Genomic DNA, 21,469 nt, shown 5'->3' with positions numbered 1-21,469 from the left:
CCACTGTGAAGTACTCCATTCTAATCAACAGGAGCCTAGTCGGTTTTTTCTCTTCACAGAGGGGATTGAGACATGGAGACCCACTCTCACCATTCTTATTCATATTAGCAATGGAAGGACTCAGTAGGATGTTGGATAAAGCTAAGCAGTTGCAATGGTTGAAAAGTTTTGATGTTGGGAGAGGAAGCACAGTCAATATTTCTCATCTGCTCTACGCAGATGACACCTTGATTTTCTGTGGGGCAGACAGAAGTCAAGTGCTCTATCTAAATCTAACCCTTCTTATATTTGAAGCTATTTCCGGTCTTCACATTAACTTGCTCAAAAGTGTAATCTACCCTGTTAATGAGGTGCATAATTTAGAAGATTTGGCTGGAATTTTAGGCTGCAATACTGGATGTTTACCAACTACTTACCTGGGACTTCCACTAGGGGCAAAGTTCAGGTCAGAAGCAATATGGAGTGGGGTCATTGAGAAATTTGAAAAGAAACTTGCTTCTTGGCAGCTGCAGTATTTGTCTATGGGTGGAAGACTAACTCTAATCAGTAGTGTCCTAGACAGCATCCCAACCTACCAGATGTCACTCTTTCCAATGCCTAGTAAGGTCCTGAAGCAGCGGGATAAAGATCAGAAGGAACTTTCTATGGGAAGGGGCTAAAGAAGGTCACAAGTTCCACCTGGTAAAGTGGTCTAAAGTTATCTTACCAAAGCACCAAGGCGGACTAGGGGTCAGGGATTTAGCTTTGCACAACAAATGCTTACTAATGAAATGGCTACGGAGATATACACAAGAGGAGCAGAGCCTATGGAAGAAAGTTGTCAATTGCAAGTATGGAACCCAAAGCCACTGGTGCACCAAGCTATCTAGAGCGCCACATGGAGTTGGAGTTTGGAAGAGCATATGCAAACTCTGGGAGGAGTTCTCACAAAATCACCACTTCGCAGTAGGAGATGGACAACAAATAAAATTCTGGAAGGACAAATGGCTAGATAACACACCCCTAAGGAATGACTACCCTGCTATCTTTCAAATGGTTATTGATCCAGACTCAACAGTTCATCAGTGTAGAGAGGGCAACGCATGGAACATAACTTTTAGAAGGAACTTGCAAGATTGGGAATATGAGGATCTGCTCAGACTTCTTTCATCACTCAACAATTTTTCAAGCAACATTCTAGTACCGGACCGGTTCAAATTGGGTAGTTCAGATGGAGGAAAGTACTCAGTCAAAGCATCCTACAAGTTAGTAGGAACTCACAATGTAATAACTAACCAATGGCCTTGGAAGTTAATATGGAAAATCAAGTTGCCACCCAAAGTCATCTGTTTCAACTGGACTGCACTTTATGAGGCTTGTCTGACACAAGACAACTTAGCCAAGAGGAATTTTCAGATTGTGAATAGATGCTACATGTGTCAGAGGGAGGCAGAAACTCACAGTCATCTTTTTCTTCAATGCCCTATTGCAACTGATTTATGGAGTATGTTCATATCACTCTTTGGGCTTAGATGGGTCATGCCACATAATATCAAGGATGCTATTGAGTCTTGGAGTTACTGGAAAGTTGATAGCAACATCAGGAAAGTATGGAAGATGATACCAGCAGCTATTTTTTGGAGCATTTGGAATGAAAGAAACAACAGGTGTTTCGAGGGAGTATCGACATCTCCTCACAAACTCAAGGCCAGATGCTTCATGTATTTGTATAACTGGGCTTATCTTTCCCCTATTGACTCCCCTGATAGTTTTTTGAATTTTGTTAGCTCCCTAGTACTAGTATAAACATTTGTAAGGAGCTAACAATTGCTACACTCTTTTGTAATTTATGCATCTTTTTGATGTCGTTAATGAAAACAATTACTTCATCAAAATAAAATATGTAGAAGATTGTCTTTCCTAGAAAACCATATCTTTTTGTAAGGTTATTCTACCTTTTGGTATACTTCTTGTATACAAGCACGTTTTGCTCTTCTTTTAATGAAATTTATTACTTTATCAGAAGAAAATAGAGTTGTATAAACAATAGACACTAATCGTATGATTCATAGAAGAAACTTTGAAAAGAGTAATAGAGCATAGACTATAAGGGTGATAAAGAATTAGTTTTATGCATCATGCATCTAGCCATCTACAAATGGAGACTATATTTTTCCTAAGAAGATTGATGAAAATGTAGAGGCAGAATGATCTACACAAGATATTCCTTGATGTAGATAAAGCATAAGATAAAATTTCAATAAAAGTCCTTTGGTTAGTGTTGGGGAAGACATGTGAATATACCAAAATATACAAATTCTACAAGAATACGTGCAAAAGAGCCATTACAAGTATGAGAATAATGGTACGCTATGCAAGGGAGTTTCCAATAAATGCGGATCTACCCTAGGGGTCATACTTGTTTATCTTAGTATAATGAGCTAACCTATAGTAAAAAGGATGATGTTAATGATGTATGCTATTTGAAGGTATAATCTGTTAATTGATGAAATTATCGAGGGAATCAACCAAAAGCTTGATGAGAAGCGCTTTAGTGAGGGTTTCTGTAGAAGTAAAACAAAATATATGCACGACAAGTATAACTATAAGAAGAATGAAGATGAGATGAGATTGGACAGGATTACAATATCTAAATACAAATAACTCAAATATGGACTCAACGTTTTAGGGAATTGTATGATGGGTGAATTTGTAACACAAAAAAATAGACTAATATGACTGAAATAGAGAAGTTCTACGGGAGTTATATGCAATAGCAGTATATCTACCAAAGTGAAAGACAAGTTCTATAGAATGGTTGTAAGATCAACAATGTTATATGGTAGTGAGTGTTGGGTATTCAAGCTAACATATCCTCAAGTTAACGAATGTCAAAATGGATGTACGGTCATTTAAGATTAGACAAGATCTAAAACGACCATATCAATATTAGTAGTACATAGAGGATGCAATAAGAGATGACTCTGGTCATGCCCAAGTAGACTTTCAAATGCACCGGTCCATAAGTTTGACACCGTTTTGATTGAAGAAATGTGTTCAATGGGGTAGACATAAAATTACATGGATGGAGGTTGTCTCAGAGACCTACTACAATCTTTAATATCCGTGCAAACTTAGAATATAATAGAAGAAAAGATCCATATAGGTGATACCAACTAGTTGGGATTAGAACTTGATTATGTTTGATAAACTTACATTAGGTCCGGTGATTGTTAGAATTTTTTTTAGTTTGTTTAGAGATATTGTACATTGGGAGAAATTTAGAGAACCTCTAGTGTTAGATTACACCAACTTATTGGGTATTGGAAAATGGAGCGAAATGAATATTTGAGGATTCTTATATCGAACACAACTAGCTCGGAATTGAGGTGTAATTGTAGTATGTAAGTTGACCTAGCCGAGATATAGAATGGTTGTTGAACTCTAATTCTCAAAAGTAAGAAATGATATGGTACCCCTATGTTACTGACTATTAAAAACAACGAAAGACGCTCTTATATTATTTCACTCGGAGAGTGTAACAACTTTACATTTTTATTTCTTTTCGTTGATTAATTGAAAAGTTCTATTGGTGTGATGGGGAGAAACCCTGCCGCGATATATACAGAAATAGACAATCCTACAAGTATGAAATGGTCCTCTACAAATAAGATCAGACTATCAAACTCGCCCTCAGGTCGTTGGTCTAGTGGTAAAAGCGTGACTATTGATGTGTGGTTGGACGCATGTCATGATATTAAATCATGCGGTAGACTAAAGCCTGATATTTAAGTGGAGAAAACTCGAGGGGTGGGCCTAACCCACATATCACGTGCTACGCTTTTACCAAAAAAAAGAAGGGTGAGCCTATTACCCACTGAGTTTTGAACTATGTGCCACTAGCTCTTGGGGATTTCACAATTATAAAGGTCTTCGGTCTAGTGGTAAAAGTGTTGCACGTGATTTGTGGGTTAGGCGTGCCACGAGTTTGAACCCTACCTTAGACAAAAGCTTGGCGTTTAAACAGAGAAGGGTAGAGGAGTGAGCTCAATACCCGCTGAGTTTCGAACCTTATGCCACTAGCTCTTGGAGATTTCTTGATTATAAAAAAAAGATCCGACTGCCAAAGTCACTAAAATTTAAATTCCAAAACTTAACAAAAAATAAGAAAGTTCCACTTATGGCACAAAAATATCTTCAACATCCTCAAATGCTCTTTTGTTTCTTTCTTTATGTGCTGTCCAAAAGAGCACCTAAAGTGACTGAAATGATTGGAAGTGTGATGACGTCGCTAAAGAATGTGATGACCATTTAACGTAGTTGATCATGAAAGTTTCGAGGTTTAAAAAGCGGGTGCAGGATTAATCTACTACTTCCTACGTTCCATTTTTGTATGATACTCTTAGTGTTTGGCCCGTTCCAAAAGACCGACAACTTTTTGTATTTGAAAATTCTTTAGTTTTAACCTTCCCTTTTTTCTCTTAATGACAAAATAGGAACAACATGACATGTTAAACACCACAAGTTTTTTAAAGTGCTTTTGGTATGTTATAAACACCTAGTTTATGAGTCAAAAGTTTTTCTTTAAAAGCCGTGTTCAGTCACACTGTCATAGGAAATAAAATGAGGGAGCACCCGTTTATTCTTTTTTGTTTTTTTTGGATAACCTTGGTGTCCCGGCAAGCTTTCGTGCATCTCGATTAATTCCATGGGGTACCTGCAACCTCCTACCAGCACATGTATTGGGTAATTTCATCCACCAAGGCTTGGACAAACGGGAAAAATTTTACCTAGTATTTTTACCTCTCCTAGGATTTGAACCTAATATCTCATGGTTCTCAACCCACTTCATTGACCACTAGGTCAAACCCTTGGGTGCGAGGGAGCATCTTATTTGTGCGATGCTTTGATAACTAGATTGTTTAGGATCTTTTGGAGCTTTGTAGGAAAGAGCTGCTGCATCGACAATCAAGCATGGAGTATCTTGTGCTTCTTGAGATAGTATATAATTAGCTGCAAACTGGTGAAGATAGTGAACAGTAGCTGGAGAATGCTGCTGAGTAAAAGTAAAGAAAAGATATCACATGAAAGATATCTTTTTAATTGTTCCCTCTTTTCACTTTTTGGTTAGGGTGACAATTTGCAGAGGCAAGAAAGAGCGTGAGAAGGAAAAACGAAATACAGTAGTACAGTAGTACTAACCATTCAGCCATGGATACTTAGCGGGGATCCTCGTACATATACTCAAAGCATTACTTTTAGGTACAACTTATCAGAAGAATGAGAAACCATGGTCTGAGAAAGGGAGAAAGATGTTCACTGGGATATGGAAACATTCAGTTATTCAAAAGATTATATTGTATTCAAATTGGAAAAAACTGATTGTCACCTTTTGTTTCTCGAGTGGTCAACTGAGGAGGTTCTGCTCGTGAACTCAATCTCTGTGTTTTGGGTCTTGAATAATAAGTAAAAAGAACTCAGGAGACCTGAAGGAAGAGGAGATCTTGGAGCAGGGGAATTATTTTATTATGGAACTGAAGAAGAGGGTTTTTTTCTTAAGTTCAACTGAACATTCATTAAGGGTATTCCATTTGGATGGCGTAATGCGAGGTTGAAAATTTTCTCTTCATTTCTCGCCCTATATCATTCTGTTCTAAGATATTCAAACGATCAATCTTTACATGTCACTGTTTGACAGCCTTTTGAATTTCGCTTGAGTAGTTTTAACGGCCAAATATACCCCTCTACTTTCGAAAATGGTCTAAGAATACCCCTCGTTATACTATTGGGTTATCTATACCCATGCAGTCATACTTTGGGTTCAAATATACCCCTCATTTAAACAGAGGGACACGTGTCATCGTCCTGTTGGTCAATTCTAAATATCTCCTAATTAATTAAATAGACCCATTATCCATACCCGAAAAATAATTATTTTTTTGTAAAAACTGGAAAAAACTAAAAACTGAAAAAAACGATTTTTTTTTTTCAGTTTTTAGAAAAAAACTGAAAAATATTTTCTAAAATAATATTTTTGTAAAAACTGAAAAAAAAAAACTGAAAAGCAATTTTCTAAAGCAATTAAAAACTGAAAAAAACTGAAATAATTTTAACTAAAAACTGAAAAAAAAGAAAATATTTATTTTTTCAGTTTTTACACATTGCTTTAGAAAATTGATTTTCAGCTCTTTTTTTTTCAGTTTTTACAAAAATATTGTTTTAGAAAATATTTTTCAGTTTTTTTTAAAGCAGTTTTTTTGTAAAAACTGAAAAAAAAAATAATTTCGTTTTTTTTCAGTTTTTAGTAAAAACAAATTCAGTTTTTTCCAGTTTTTACAAAAAAATTGCTTTAGAAATCAGCTTTTTTTTTCCAGTTTTTACAAAGCATTGTTTTAGAAAATATTTTTCATTTTTTTCTAAAGCAGTTTTTTTGTAAAAACTGAAAAAAAAAATATTTTTGTTTTTTTTCAGTTTTTAGTAAAAACTTTTTTTAGTTTTTTCCAGTTTTTACAAAAAAAAAAAATTATTTTTCGGGTATGGATAATGGGTCTTTTTAATTAATTAGGAGATATTTAGAATTGACCAACAGGACGATGACACGTGTCCCTCCGTTTAAATGAGGGGTATATTTGAACCCAAAGTATGACTGCAGGGTATAGATAACCCAATAATATAACGAGGGGTATTCTTAGACCATTTTTGAAAGTAGAGGGGTATATTTGGCCCTTTGCCGTAGTTTTAATGGCTTTCAGCATGAGAAAGTTTGGGATGCTACTCCATTTGTCTATTGACAGCATGACAGAATGATTACTACTAAGAATTCTTCCATTTTGATTTGCCTTTTCATTAGGCAGAGTCAGTTTTTCATCTGTGTTCAGACTTTATCCTTCATCTATTGAAAAACAATATTTTACTGCATGTATTAGTCTAACCGCCATTTTATACAGCTTGTTGCATCTGCAGATTGTGCTGGAGCTTTAGATGTCACGGATGATTTGCAACATTTATTGGTGAGTTACAGCTCATGTAATATTGTGTTCATTTCCATTCTTAGCCTTTCCTATTTTTTGACTATCTCGCACTAGTTTCTTCTTGGATTTCGTTGAGGCTGTAACCTCTTCTCTATCACTATCTCTTTATACAATTCGATGTCGAAATACATCAAACTTTTTGAATTTCAGTTGGGTTATATAATGCTTGAGTTTTATTCTTGGCTTAAAATGCTAAATTAAACTAAAAGTTCTTTGTTGTTGTGGGTTTTGGACATTGCAAATGTTTATGATGGAAAATGTTCTATTTGTCAAATGATTTACTGCTTGATAGGATGGAGATGAACTGGCTGGTCTACATTGCTTTCGACACCTTCGTGATGAATTGGCCACTTCAATTGATTCTATCAACAGGTTAGTCTATTCGAGTTAGCTTTTTATTCTGTCTCTTGGATTTGCTGATTTCATTTTATTAAGGTTTTCTAATTTTATATGTTGGATAAACAAAAGTTTAAAGCAAAGTCTGCATCTGCCACAGTAAAATTTGGTGAGTTTATCTTCTGCATATATTCTTATTGAGGTTCTTGAAGAAACCTTTTAGCATACTAGTATCTATTATGCTAGTATGCCCTTGAAGAAACCTTTTAGCATACTTTTCCTTATAAAAAAGGTACATTTTAGCATATTTTGGTATTGTTATTTACCAGATCCCATCTTGTAGCATTCTTTGAGTTAGCATACTTTGGTATTGTTACTTACCAGATCCAATATTGTAGCCTTCTTTCAGCAGAGTTTATGCGTGTAACTATACAAGAAGCTGGCAACATGGATGCGGCAATTACATCAAAATTTAAAGCGCGGGCAACCATTGCCATTAATGGAGAAGGCCATGAAGTAAGCATGATTTGTTATTTTGTACTTTGATGTTATTGTTGCAGATTGTTTTCATTCTGCTTTAGACGGAAAAAGTCCCACTTTTGGAAAAAGATCCAGTACCCAATAGTTTACATAAAGAACAGCTCTTGATTCTCAATGAAACTGTGATGACGTCCAAATCCACTACTAAAAAGTAAATGGACGCGGTCGCATGCAATATAATTTACCCAACTATGAGTCGGGGTCGAATCCCACAAAGAACAATATGTAGGCGATTAGGCGTGTAAGAGAATTATCATTTGTTATGCTAAGCCAAACACTTAGAGAGGGTTTTGAGAAAATATTATTGCTAAATGCGGAAATATAAACTAACCTAGAAAGCAAGTAAAATTATCAATGGCTACAAGCACGGATGCACGGGGAATTACATTCAAGTAACGATCGAATGTATTTCACGATTTTACAAATATGAGCGAGTTTATGTTAATTAGCCTCGGGTAATAATTCTATATTAGCTTCTTCCGAAGACTAACAAGACTTCCTAATTGAATTATCCCTAAAACAATTAAGAGATTAAGAACACCCGAATATGGCTATAAGTAGTTCAATCCTATCCCTAGGTCTATCTATAAAGTGAGGGTTAACGCCTCAAGTTCTTGTTAATTAATCTTTCCCAACCCCAAATTATCTTTTCCAAAATCAATTCGAAGTTAATGGGCGAGTCCTAGGGTTAGCTAATCCCTTTGGAAACATTTTTTTTTTTTTTTGAAATGATAACATGTTTCATTGATATATAGATAAATCTCAGCGTCAAGATAGTGCTGAGAGAAAAGGTCCCTAGTTACAAGACTTCCAAAAACTAAGAGATTGATGAACAAAAACGAGATTGTGAAAAACAAGTCTTTTGGCATTTACAAGGACCCGATGAGATCAACTAGGGAATCTGCATCTTGTACTAAAGCTTCTTTACACCAGAAGTGAAATAAAGATATACAATTCATTTTAATCTTCTGTTCAGGATTTGCTGAGTCTTCAAAACATTTGGAGTTCCTTTCCAGCCAGATAGTCCACCAAATGCATGTTGGAATGAGACTCCACCGCCTCTTCTGGCTGCTTCCTGTAGCTAAAAAGTCCCAACTAGACAGCAAGTCCATAGTCTCTCTAGGCATCACCTAGCTTAAGCTTTTCATACTTATGAAAAGCTGCCACAATCTATTGGACACCTCACAATGAAGAAATAGATGATTGTTGGTTTCGATGGCCCTTCCGCACAGAAAACATCTGGAGCACAGAGGCATTCCTCTCTTCATTAAGCTCTCGTCTGTCAGAACAGCCTGTTTGACCACTAGCCAGCAAAAAAGACATTAACTTTTAAAGGGACCTTCAACCTCCAGATGTGCTTCTATATCCAAGCCTCTTGTTGCTGCGAACTTTTGTTTAAAACCTCATATACAGATTTCACGGTGAAAACTCCTTTGCTATTGTTTTTCCATAATAGTTTGTCCACTTGCTCAGTTGGACCTTTGAAGTTTTCCAAAAGTTTCAGAAGCTCAATTACTCTGATCATCTCCCAATCATTCAGAAATCTTCTGAATCTTAAATTTCAGCCTTGCTGACTCCAGGTATCAGCAATAAAAGCATCTGGTTGTTGCGCTAAAGAGTATAGATCAGGGAAACTGTCTTTTAGTGGATTATTCTCTATCCAAACATCCTTCCAGAAGAGAGTTTTTGCACCATTGCCCACCTTTATGCATGAATTGCTAATTAGGTTTTGCCAGAGAGATCTAATAGATCTCCACACACTCACACCATAAGGGCTAGCCACTGTACCTGAGCTCCACTGGCCTTCAGTCCCATATTTTCCACATCACTTTCCTCCATAGGGCGTGTTCCTCCAATGGGAATCTCCATAGCCATTTCATAAGTAGGCTCTTGTTATGCTGCCTCAAATTTCTGATTCCCAATCCACCTTCCTTCTTGCTAGTCGTGAGAGTTTTCCATTTAACTAGATGGTAGCCTTTTTTCTCTTTATTCCCATGCCATATAAAGTTCCTCCTCAAAGCATCAATCTTTTTCTCAACACTAACAGGTAGTGGAAAGATTGACATCATGTAGGTGGGAAGGGAGTCTAGTACACTGTTGACTAGTGTGACCCTCCCTCCCAAGGACAGGTAATTGTTCTTCCACCTGGATAACTTCTTTTCACACCTTCTAGAACCGCATTCCATATTTGCTTGGACTTGCTCTTTGCACCTAGTGGTAGCCCCAAATAGGTGGTAGGAAGAGATCCCACTTCACATCCTAGGGATCCAGCTATTCTTTGAGGATCTGTGACCTCATTAAATGTGAAAATCAAGGATTTACTCCAGTTCACATGTAAACCTGAGATGGCCTTGGAAACATTAAAGAACAAGAATAATTAAAGAAATAATAACTCACTTCATAATAAATAAAAATCGTTTAATACATAAGCACAACAAGATATTTAATCCACACTTTAAATATGAATATTCCCATAAACAAGATTCAAGTGTTGGAAAAAATACTACACACTTAGATATTCAATACAAAGCAAGGAAATGAAGAAATGAACATAAATGGGTAAGAAATTGTCAACCAAAAGCTTCAAATCTTCAAGACCCAAGTGTGTGTGCAAGAACCCTACCTCCAAAACTTATCTTCTTAGTCAAGAGATGTTAAAGATGTGCAGAGACTGGCCAAAGATCTGCCAAAGATATTTTACAAATGAGCTAGGTCGTGTATTAAAGGGTTTGGGGCCAAAAAAATGTGAAATTACAGAAGTGCCCAGAACTGAAGCGAGATACTCGCATTTGCGAAGTGAGAATCGCAATTGCGAACAATGGCAATACTGTTGAGCATCGCATTTGCAGTCTCAAAGTTCGCATTTGCGAATTTAAGCACTGTGCGCTTGGTTTCGCATTTGCGAAGATTGACTTGTCTGGTTGACTTCGCATTTGCGATTCCTCCATCACAATTGCGACTTCTGCTATCTTTACTGACACTTCGCATTTGCCAAGTTGATGTCGCAATTGCGACATCTGAGGCCATTTTCCAGATTTCTTCTTTTCAACTTCTTTTTTACTCGTTTTCACTTGGTTTCTTCATGATCACTTCTAAATCACATAGAACCTGTAAAATAGAAGTAAACGACATTAAACACTAGATTTTATCAATCAAACATAGCAAAAATCTAAGCTTAAAGACGAGATAAGTTGGTATTTTACCAACTTATCAAACTGTAGCTGGAAGATGAAGAAATCCTACACAGCGACTGTTCAAAACTTGCTCCATGCTTGCTTCTGGATGTAGTTTATGCATCTTCTGCTGCTCAATTTTCCATTTTTTTTGTGTGTTGTGGGGGGGGGGGGGGGGGTTACATCGGTCCTTTTTGTATCATCCTGCATTCAATATATTTGGAAACAACCTCTCTATCCTCACAAGGTAGGGGTAAGGTCTGCGTACACACTACCCTACCCAGACCCCACGGTGTGGGATAATACTGGGTATGTTGTTGTTCCTGCATTTAATATATCTATCAATGAGATAGTTGTGGTATGAATGCTTACTGTTGCAGTGTACCATGTGGCTGTGCCTTAGGTAACTTGGCAACAGGTCATACTAAATTGATGTTGATATATTGCAGGTTAAATTGGATGAAGAAGAAACCTCAAATTTCCGAGACCGGCTTCTTCCATTTGTTATTGGATTACTAAGAACTGTGAGTTTTCTCTATGGTTAATCTGTGACATCATTGCTTATACAAGTTGTTGAAGTTCTGGGGGGATCACGATTTCCTTGAAGTGGTGGCATCATGATCTAGGTCCCAACTCAATCTCTTCCAACTACGCAAACATACCACTTCCCAGAAATGCACTACTCTTCTCTCTCTCAGAATCTGGGTTAGGAATAAGTTTTTAATGAAGCAAAAATGTTTATAAAACTATAAATCTGGATCAGGTCATGCTGAAAAGTGTTAAACTGTTAAAACAGCATGTTAGGTGAAGTAGCGGGATATATAGGTCACAAGGTAAAACGTAGGATTTGGATGTCAAGGAACTCTGAAAGTATAAAATATTAGAAAAAAGAACAGTTTCTGGACAGATAGTGATCAATATTCGAATCTGTCCCAAACACTTCAATTTTTGTTGTTGTTAAAAGAAAACTAATTTAAAAGAAACTTACAACAGTGATAAAAATACTAGACTAAAAGATTTGGGGTTTGGGGGGGATTTTGGCTTACATATTTACCAGTTCGACGAGTGCATGTGAAGAGTAACTTTGTTTAGTTACCAAAATTAGTAGTAGGTTGGCATAAGAGTGAAGGCTGAAGACTGATAACTAGGAAGAAATAGTGAATCGAGGTTATGTGTCCCGTCGTCCTCTTTCATCCACATTTGTTCCATAGCTTTCTCTCCGTCTGCGTGCGTATGTGATTATTGATTGTTAACTCGACTCATTAACATGCAAGCCATCAAGTTGCATTATATGCGAAATAGAAGATGATATAATCTGGTCCCCTTTAATGGGTATAATTTATGGATCTATGTTCATGAATGTTTTTTGAGCATTTGGAGTTTCGCAAAGTGATTTTTGTTCTAAAGCATTTCTCATGTTTGACTGTTAAATTCCAGGCAAAACTCCCTGCTGTGTTGAGAATATACCGTGACACTCTTACAGCTGATATGAAAACTGCCATTAAGACAGCAGTTGAAGAGCTGCTTCGTGTTCTGTGTGCCCAACCTTTGGATTCAGATTTTGTTGCAGGCGAGCGAGTGGTTGATACAGATGGTAAGTTAACAATTTAATCTATCACGTCTGCTCGACTTTGATGAGAAGAGCTTTGGTAGAAAAGTAAATCGTCAATAGGCAAAAGGGTTTATTTTCCTTTTCTTTTAATATGAAACCAAAGGGTGCTCTCAGAGGTGGGAAGGGCTGATTCATTTTGGTCTACACAGGGAGGGGGAAGGGAGGTTTGATACCTGGTTTTTGATTTCATGTATCTGCTGACTTAGGTGGAAGCTCATCTCTTGCAAGTAGATTAAGAAGCCTGCCACCAGAAAGTTTTGTTCAACTTTTGAAGGCTATTTTCATGATAGTGCAGGTAATGTGTACTTGGCCATACTGTGAAACAAACCTTGCAATCAAACAAATAAAGTTCATTATCATGCAATATTTGAACCCACAAGGATTCTATTGCAATGTTAATGCCACTGCTAAGATCCCATGATCTTTTAAATCAATGCTTGTGTTGTTAATTGATTCTACGTGATGGTAAGTACCTGAGATCCTTCATCAGGTTCAGATGGACTCGTTAATTGTTAATTGATTTGGTGCCGATGGCTGCGTACACTGATGAGTCCTAGATAAGTTGATTTCTCCATGAGAAGTCAGTTTTCTGTTTTATAGCTCCGCTGCATGCCTTATTGCGTCTAGTCTTGTTTATGATGTTTTAACGTTTGTTGCAATTTCATTTGCTTAAAAATAGTTCTTTTAAAGCTTCCTTTCTTGGGGCACAAAATATTTATCCCATTTAAGGTGTGTAGTTATCTTGAATTCTGAAATGAAACAAAAATCTTTTACACCAATGGGAACAACTAATGCCATTTATAGTAAAGTGGAGAAGGGTAGAGGGGTGGCGGGCCCATTATTGCTGAATTTTGAACCGCAACTGGAACTCGGGGATTTCTCAGTTATAAAAAAGAAAGAAAAAAAATATTATAGGTAGAAGTCATTTTTGACTATGACTCACTTCATCAGCAATCCATCTAACTATTGAATACTCGTTTTGTCATCTCCCAATGGTCCACTACCACCTCACCCGACACTACCTCTTCACTGCGGCCATAGCTGCCAACATTTACTAGAGTTTGAATTTAAACTAAAGACCTAATTGATTAAGATGGTTGTTCCCATAAAGCATTTCATTTCAAAGAATTTTCTCTTAAAAATTTTATACGCTCAACCTAAGGACCCTAACTTTGCAGTGGACTTTGTTGTTGGTGTTTAAGTTGGTAATTTTACCCTTTGAATTAGTCTGGGTAATTGCTTCTTGCAGAAGTCCTTGCCGTGTTCTTTTTTCAAATTTAATTTTGGTATGATGTAACTTGAAATTTTTCTTTTAGTGAATGCAGGCCCACTTAGCCCGGGCTTCTGAAGTTAAAAAAACAATTGAGTGGATTATCTGCCATCTTGATGATCATTATGCTGCCGACTCAGTTGCTGCTGCAATTGCACTTGGGGCAGCAGCTGCAGAAACTGCTAGTGAAGCTGATGGTCAGATCACCACCTTTTCACAATTTTCTCCCCCAAGCAACTTTTCCCGGGGTTTTTCAATCCACGAGAAGGGCAATGATGTGACAACTATGTCACATTTATCGAGAAATTTCAGGTTTACAAACATTAATTTACTGTTATTCTTAAATGTTTGTGCTGTTATGTTGTCTTTATTATCAGAACTTTTATTGAGGGAAAATTTATTTCTTGTCGTTATTTATTTGTTGAAAATATTTCCTTCAAACTGCGGGATGCATGTATATTTGTTTGATAGATAATTGCTCATCTGGTCATTCTTCCATTGAAAACTTTCGAAATTGGTTCTCATAATATCCAAGTAGCACATTAACTCTCATTTAATATTATGTGCTTTTTGGTCTCTCTAAAAAATTATGCGCTTTTTGGTCTCTCTACAAAAAAGTTAAGAAAAATTAATGGATTGTTAGCTTCTAAAACCATGTATCATCCTTGTGTTATGCTAGTGCAGGTTATTTTGGTGGTTGCAGAATTTTAAAAATCATAACAGTATAACATGTTCTCTCCAAAAATATGGAGTAAAAAAAAAAAGGAAATTTTTTCCTTAAAGTTGCACTTTGCAGTCACGTGCTCCAATTTACACATAGGAATTTGTCTGTGGAGGTCAACAACAACACATTTCTATGAATAAAAGGTTTAATGTGTGTAGTCGGACTTCGTTTTTTTTGAGAAGGTAACATATATGTATATTAATATATGGACTGCACAAAAAGCTGTATAGTGACCCATAATAACAAAGAAAGAAGAAAAGCTCCTAATCCTTGGTCTTCTCACAAGGAGTCTAAAATGCCAAAAATAGACTCATGATCTTCTAAGTACATTCCTTTACACTAAAAATAGAACAAGACTACACTTCATTTTCATCTTCTGAATGTGACTGGATTTATCTTCAAAGCATCTTTGATTTCTTTCTTCCCAAGTTGTCCACCAGATGCAAGTGGACAATCCTCCATCTCTCTTTCTTACTAGAAAGATTACCTTCTCTGTTCCAGCATGCTAGAACTTCAGGTTTTCTTTTTGGCATAGCCCACATGATAAGCTGATGAAAATCCTCCATAACTGTACAGTCAATTTACAGTGCAAAAAAGATGATTGATTGTCTCTGCCTCCTCTCTACATAGTAACATCTTGAACATAAATGGTGACCTCTCTTGATTAGATTATCCTGTGTCAGAACTGCCTCTTTTGCCAAAAGCCATGTAAAGTAAGCAACTTTGTAAGGAATTTTAACTTTCCAAATCAACTTCCATGGCCAGCAACCAGTCTGATTATTTGAAAAGTTTAATCCTTATAGGCTGATTTAACAGAAAACTCCCTTGCCAAGTCAAATAATCTTCAGAAGTACCGATCCCCTTAAATTGTTCCAATTGCTATAAAACTTTGTTAGCCTGCCAATCTCCCAGTTATTTTATGATCTTCTGAAAGGTTGGAACCTTGGTTGGCCCATCCTTCTCCTATTGTTGCTTCTTGCTGCTGATTCAGAGTGTAAATGTCTGGAAAATTTTGGTTCAGAGGACCTTGGCCTAACTAATTATCCTCCCAAAAAGATATATTCAATCCATTTCTTACTCTGAATTTGGACTTATTCATGAGTTTAGGCCATAGGTTCCTAATGGACTTCCATAGACTAACCCCATAAGATCCATTCACAGATTTTGTTAGCCATTTTCCTTCTATACCATACTTCTCCCTGATTACTTCTCTTCACAGTGACATGAGGACCAAGACTAGACTTTTGCCTGAGAAACCAAGACCACAATTACCCCCTTCCTATTTGTGTGACACATTTCCCTTTCAGGACATCCCAATGTTTGACGCATTTATACAAGTAATGATATCCATCTTTTCTTTATAAAAAAATTACTCTAGCCATCTTCTACTTATTGCAGAAATTCAAATTCATTTAAACAAAGATGTAATGTTATGACAATGACTAATCAACTGCTACTTCATAATCCTCCCACTCTTACCAGTTTAATTTTTCTCTTAAGTTACTTTATTAAACTCCAGTCAAGTGAACCATGTCACGTAAGATTGGACGGAGAATGTACCATATTTTTGCCAGAGTATTGTTTTCATTACTCTGTTCTGAAGCATTCTGTGTTGGTGGAAGCACTTGACTAATCTGAAAAGCATGTTAACTGGTTGCTGAGATTTTTTTCGGCGTTTCTCTCTTTCTTGTATTAATTATTTTTTTTTGCCCCCTTAATTAGGAGGCTAGTGTTGGAAATGGGTGTTAATATCTGTGCTACAGACGATTTCTATTATGTTTGTTTCATAACTAGTAACTAGGGTTTTAAATGAGTGGATTTGTTGCAAAACAAAACTCTATTCCACTTGTATAAGCTTGAGTTATTATTTAGCTCTCCGAATTAATCTTGAATAAGAAATTGTACTAGTTTAGTACTCGAGCCAAACTTAGTCTGCCACATGTGATACAATTGTTGCAAATGACTTATATGAGTATGCTATATTACATTAAATATTATATACTCAAATTATAAGCTTGAAATTTGCTTTTTGATGTGATTTTTATTTATCTCGAGCTGTGCGCAACTTGTGAACCCAGATTAGGTCAAACTCGATCACAGAATGTTGCTTGATTATTCAACGAGCCAAGCTAGTGTGTGTGTGTGTGCACACATATAAATATTGAGATTGTTTACCAACCTTGAACCCTTGACCTAGTAGTTTGGAGAGAACTCCCCAACCACTATGAACAAGGATGGCCGGTGCTAGTAATTCAGCTAGTATGTACTATGTAGTATGCTTGAACAAGGATGGCCTTCTAGTAATTCAGCTACTCTCTAAACATGTTTGGTCTTTGTTATTGAAGTCTGCTTTATAATTGAATTGTTAAGCTCGTCACATTAAATTAGGCAAAATATTTTATTATGTGCTTTAAATTGGCAGCTTACTTTCGGGGACTACTTAAATTACAGATAGATTTGCCAGATACTTATGCAGCTATTTTTTTCTTTGATAGAGCTGATATACTGAGAGAGAATACAGAAGCTGTATTTGCAGCTTGTGACGCCGCTCATGGAAGATGGGCCAAGATCCTTGGAGTACGTGCTCCTATCCACCCTAAGTTGAGGTTGCAGGAGTTCCTAAACATATATAACATCACTCAGGAATTTATTACTGCCACTGAGAAGGTAAAACTTTATTTTTCTATGAAGTATAAAATTTACTAATTGTAATTTGCTCTAGTGGTGAGCACCCTCCACTTCCAACCAAAAGGTTGTGAGTTCGAGTCACCCCAAGAGCAAGGTGGGAGTTCATGGAAGGAGGGAGCCGAGGGTCTATCGGAAACAACCTCTCTACCTCAGGGTAGGGGTAAGGTCTGCGTACACACTACCCTCCCCAGACCCCACTAGTGGGATTATACTGGGTTGTTGTTGTTGTTGTAATTTGGTTTTTATGCTAATAATTTTTTGTTATTCAAATATGAACAGATTGGTGGAAGGTTGGGGTATAGTATCCGTGGAACCATACAATCACAGGCCAAGGCATTTGTTGATTTTCAACATGATTCTCGAGTTAGTTTCTTTTGCAGCTGAATTTATGTGGTTCCACTGTCTCTTTCTTGGATTATTAAATGTTTTGTTGGTTAATTCAGATGGCAAAGTTGAAGGCTATACTTGACCAGGAAAACTGGGCTGAGATTGATGTCCCCGATGAGTTTCAGACCATCGTCACATCACTGTTCTGTCCCAAGTCTGGGACCACTGGACATGCTGATGACGATTCTGCTGTCACTGCAACAAGCCAAACTGAAGTGGTCCAAAGCAGCAGTGATCCTTCCATGGTGGATGCTGGAGTCCCAAATATATCACATAATACGGAGCAGAGTGATTCTACTTCAACACACCCAGATAGTACAGCACAGGTTAGTCTTTCACAATTGAGCTGGAGAACTAAGGACCGCAGTGCTGATTTTAGACTATTTTAATTCAGAGTAATGACACGAACTCAAGAGAAAGCGGAAGATCTAATCCTAGAATGCTTTCCTTTGGGGGTGTTTCGTATCACATGGTAAACTGGTCAGTGATTCTCTCTTATTCTGATAAATTCTTCTGTATTTTGAGTTAAAGTTGCAGTTTCTTTTTCCAGTTTTCATTTCTTTGTCATAATTTTTTTTGTCTCAAATGCTTCGCTTCTTGTTCCTTTCTTCTTAAATACTTAATGCAGCCTGTACTTAGCTACAATTAATATGAAAATTACTTCCTTACTCTTATTTTTGACTTAAAGTTGCAGTAGGGGTAAGGTCTGCATACACTACCCTCCCCAGACCCCACTTGTGGGATTACACTGGGTTTTTTTTATTGTTGTTGTTGCTGTTGTTACTTCCTTCCTCTTATTGCTACGGTTTCCTGGTCATTTGGTATAACATCTGATTTATTCTCTGCATGTTTTCATTTTTCTTCTTAAAGATGGAACCTGCAAAAATAACATCGTACTGTTGCTTTTCAGCGGCTTGATTTTGGTGAAGATGTTGTCAGAATATATTGACATGAATAATAGTTTAACCGGCCTATCATCAGAAGTGGTTCACCGTGTTGTTGACATCTTGAAGTTTTTCAATACGAGAACTTGTCAACTTGTCCTTGGAGCTGGAGCCATGCAGGTATGCTCTTGCATTCTAAATCAACAGTGTGTGGTTCATGGGTCATTCCTTGGATATGCCAGACAATTTCGTGCGCCCTGCAAGCCCATCATCCCTTCCACTCCCAGTCCCGTTCTTCAATCATATTATAGTGCCTTTTAGAATAAAATAAACAGAGTGGAACAGGTATAGAGGATTCATATAGTAGGTTCCAACTAGTTTGGGAGTGAGGATGGTTGATGATCTTTCTTTTTTTTAATACACAAAATAAATGATTCATACTGTAAGCAACAACACAAAAAGAGTGCTTATTGGAAAAATTTATGTACTAAAGCAGTTTGAGCATGTAGGGAAATTAAAAAGTCTATCGGACTATCTATAGCATATACATCTTGAGTTTGCACCAAAAAGCTAATTGCTGCAAACATATATCTTTTAATCTATGTATAGATTGAACTATCCCTTCAAAATATCTTCTATTTCTATAATATTTCTTGATTGATATTTTTTAGTTCTTTACAGTTTGCACCCTTAACGTGATAAAAAAAAATTGTTTTACGCCCTAATCTCTGTAGTTCTTTGCAGAACCATAAAGAGTTCCTTTTCTCGATGATTTACGAGGAAAACAGGAAAGTAAAATTAACTAAACAAAAAAATGACGTATATTAAAAAAACAAAATTGTTAGATAGTTATGTAAATTATATAAATTAGTCCTAGTCCTACATAGAATAGGAGTATGATATGTATTGTATAAATAGGGCTCATTATATTATAATTAAATAGAATATCAATAATAGATTTTTCTCCCATGCATTCTCACATGGTATCAGAGCATTGGTGAGATAATTATCGTTGTGCGTCATCCAACGACATCCGGGAAGAAATCAGTTGTCACCGTGCAATTTTCTGGTGACCTTAGAAGTTTGCGTCAAAACCATTTTTTATCGGTGTTGTGCATAAACCAACACCACCACAGTGTTCTCCATCCTCCGGCGACCAAACCCCACAAAACCCTACCGGAAAAACACCAGCCACGCGCCGTCACGCGCCGACCGGAGTGAGAATTTTCCGGCGAGATCTGTCCATGCGCGGGCGCGTGGACCATTTTCTGGTCAGTTTCCGGCGAAGCTCCTTTTGGACAGCTTTCTTATGTTATTCCGAGTCTGTCTATTAAAGTTTCATCAAATTCCGGCAACCTTTTTTATTTTCCGGTGCGTGAACAGTGTTTTCCAAAAAAAGGGGGGTGTTTCTGATTTGGCATTCGAAGGTTAACCATACAAGTTGTAATCAAGAATTTGAGAAATTGGTTGTAGCAAAATGGAATCCAATACTATGAATAGTAGGATGGTTTCTCTACCGGATTATATTGAATTCCTTCAGTACAAAGCATGTAAACAGACATCTTCAGGGATAACTTCCATTGTTCAAATAGATGGTAGTGTGACTTGTGTCTCCCAATCTTCAACCTCTGAGTCTTGGGTCATTGATTCAGGTGCATCTGATCATATTTCTGGTAACAAATCTCTTTTCACTACTATTTCATGTTCTCAATCACTCCCAACAGTCACAATGGCCAATGAGTCTCAAACCATGGCAACTGGAATAGGTCAAGCAAGTCCACTTCCTTCCTTACCTTTAGATTCAGTTCTTTATGTTCCCGGTAGTCCTTTTAATCTCATAGACGTTAGTCGCTTAGCCAAATCACATAAATGCTCTGTTTTATTTCTTGATGACCTTGTTTTTATACAGGAACACAGTACAGGGCGGATCATTGGTACCGGGCGTGAATGAGATGGACTTTATTACCTTATCCTTGCAAAATCACATGGACTCACATCTTGTCTTCCTTCAACAACTTGTCATGTTAATGATTCACCAGGTTTATTACATAAACAGTTGGGACATTCCAGTTTGTCAAAACGTCAAAAAATGGTACCTGGTTTATCTCACTTGTCCACTCTAGAGTGTGAGTCATGTCAGCTCGGTAAGCATACCCGCCTCCTATTTCCCTCGGCGTCTTGATAATCGAGCAGAGTCACCTTTTACTTTAGTCCATTCAGATGTTTGGGGTCCTAATCGGGTTAGTTCTACCTTGGGATTTCGCTACTTTGTCAGTTTCATTGATGATTATTCCAGGTGCACTTGGATATTTTTGATGAAAAATCGATCTGAGTTGTTTTCTATTTTCCAGACCTTCCACACTGAAATTCAAAATCAATTTGGGGTTTCTATCCGCACATTTCGTAGTTATAATGCCCTAGAGTTTTTGTCTTCCCCATTTCAGCAGTTTATAAACTCTCATGGGATTATTCATCAAACATCTTGTCTGTACACATCCTAACAAACTGCGGTAGCTGAAAGAAAGAATAGACATCTTATTGAAACTGCTCGTACCCTACTCATAGAATCTCATGTTCCGTTGCGTTTTTGGGGGAATGCAATTCTTACATCTTGCTATCTTATTAATCGTATGCCATCTTCAGCCATCCAGAATCAAGTTCCATTCTCTGTCATGTTTCCCCATTTACCTTTGTTCTCTCTTCTACCTCGTGTCTTTGGGTGCACGTGTTTTGTTCATAACCTTACTCCAGGAAAAGATAAGTTAGCTCATTGTGCTCTTAAGTGCGTATAAGGGATATCGATGTTATTGTTCTGACCTCCAGCTTACCTTATGTCTGTTGATGT

The 21,469-nt window shown here is 37.0% G+C and overlaps 1 protein-coding gene across 2 annotated transcripts in view; it reads left to right on the top strand.

Moving 5' to 3' along the window:
* Positions 1-21,469, top strand: part of LOC104112049 (vacuolar protein sorting-associated protein 54, chloroplastic-like) — a 44,919-nt gene that overhangs the window by 6,412 nt on the left and 17,038 nt on the right. For both annotated transcript variants that reach the window (XM_070196265.1, XM_070196264.1), the window contains exons 2-13: positions 6,927-6,989; positions 7,303-7,382; positions 7,745-7,862; positions 11,509-11,583; positions 12,497-12,653; positions 12,878-12,966; positions 13,997-14,253; positions 17,161-17,332; positions 17,633-17,716; positions 17,797-18,066; positions 18,135-18,220; positions 18,651-18,804. In XM_070196265.1, coding sequence (XP_070052366.1) covers positions 6,927-6,989; positions 7,303-7,382; positions 7,745-7,862; positions 11,509-11,583; positions 12,497-12,653; positions 12,878-12,966; positions 13,997-14,253; positions 17,161-17,332; positions 17,633-17,716; positions 17,797-18,066; positions 18,135-18,220; positions 18,651-18,804 — 1,605 coding nt within the window. The remainder of the gene's footprint in view (positions 1-6,926; positions 6,990-7,302; positions 7,383-7,744; positions 7,863-11,508; positions 11,584-12,496; positions 12,654-12,877; positions 12,967-13,996; positions 14,254-17,160; positions 17,333-17,632; positions 17,717-17,796; positions 18,067-18,134; positions 18,221-18,650; positions 18,805-21,469) is intronic.

The sequence above is a fragment of the Nicotiana tomentosiformis genome, chromosome 2 (assembly GCF_000390325.3).
Source record: "Nicotiana tomentosiformis chromosome 2, ASM39032v3, whole genome shotgun sequence".
In the NCBI taxonomy this organism is placed as follows: Eukaryota; Viridiplantae; Streptophyta; class Magnoliopsida; order Solanales; family Solanaceae; genus Nicotiana; species Nicotiana tomentosiformis.
Note: the sequence above shows the minus strand (reverse complement) of the source record. Positions and strands in the feature narration are given on the sequence as shown.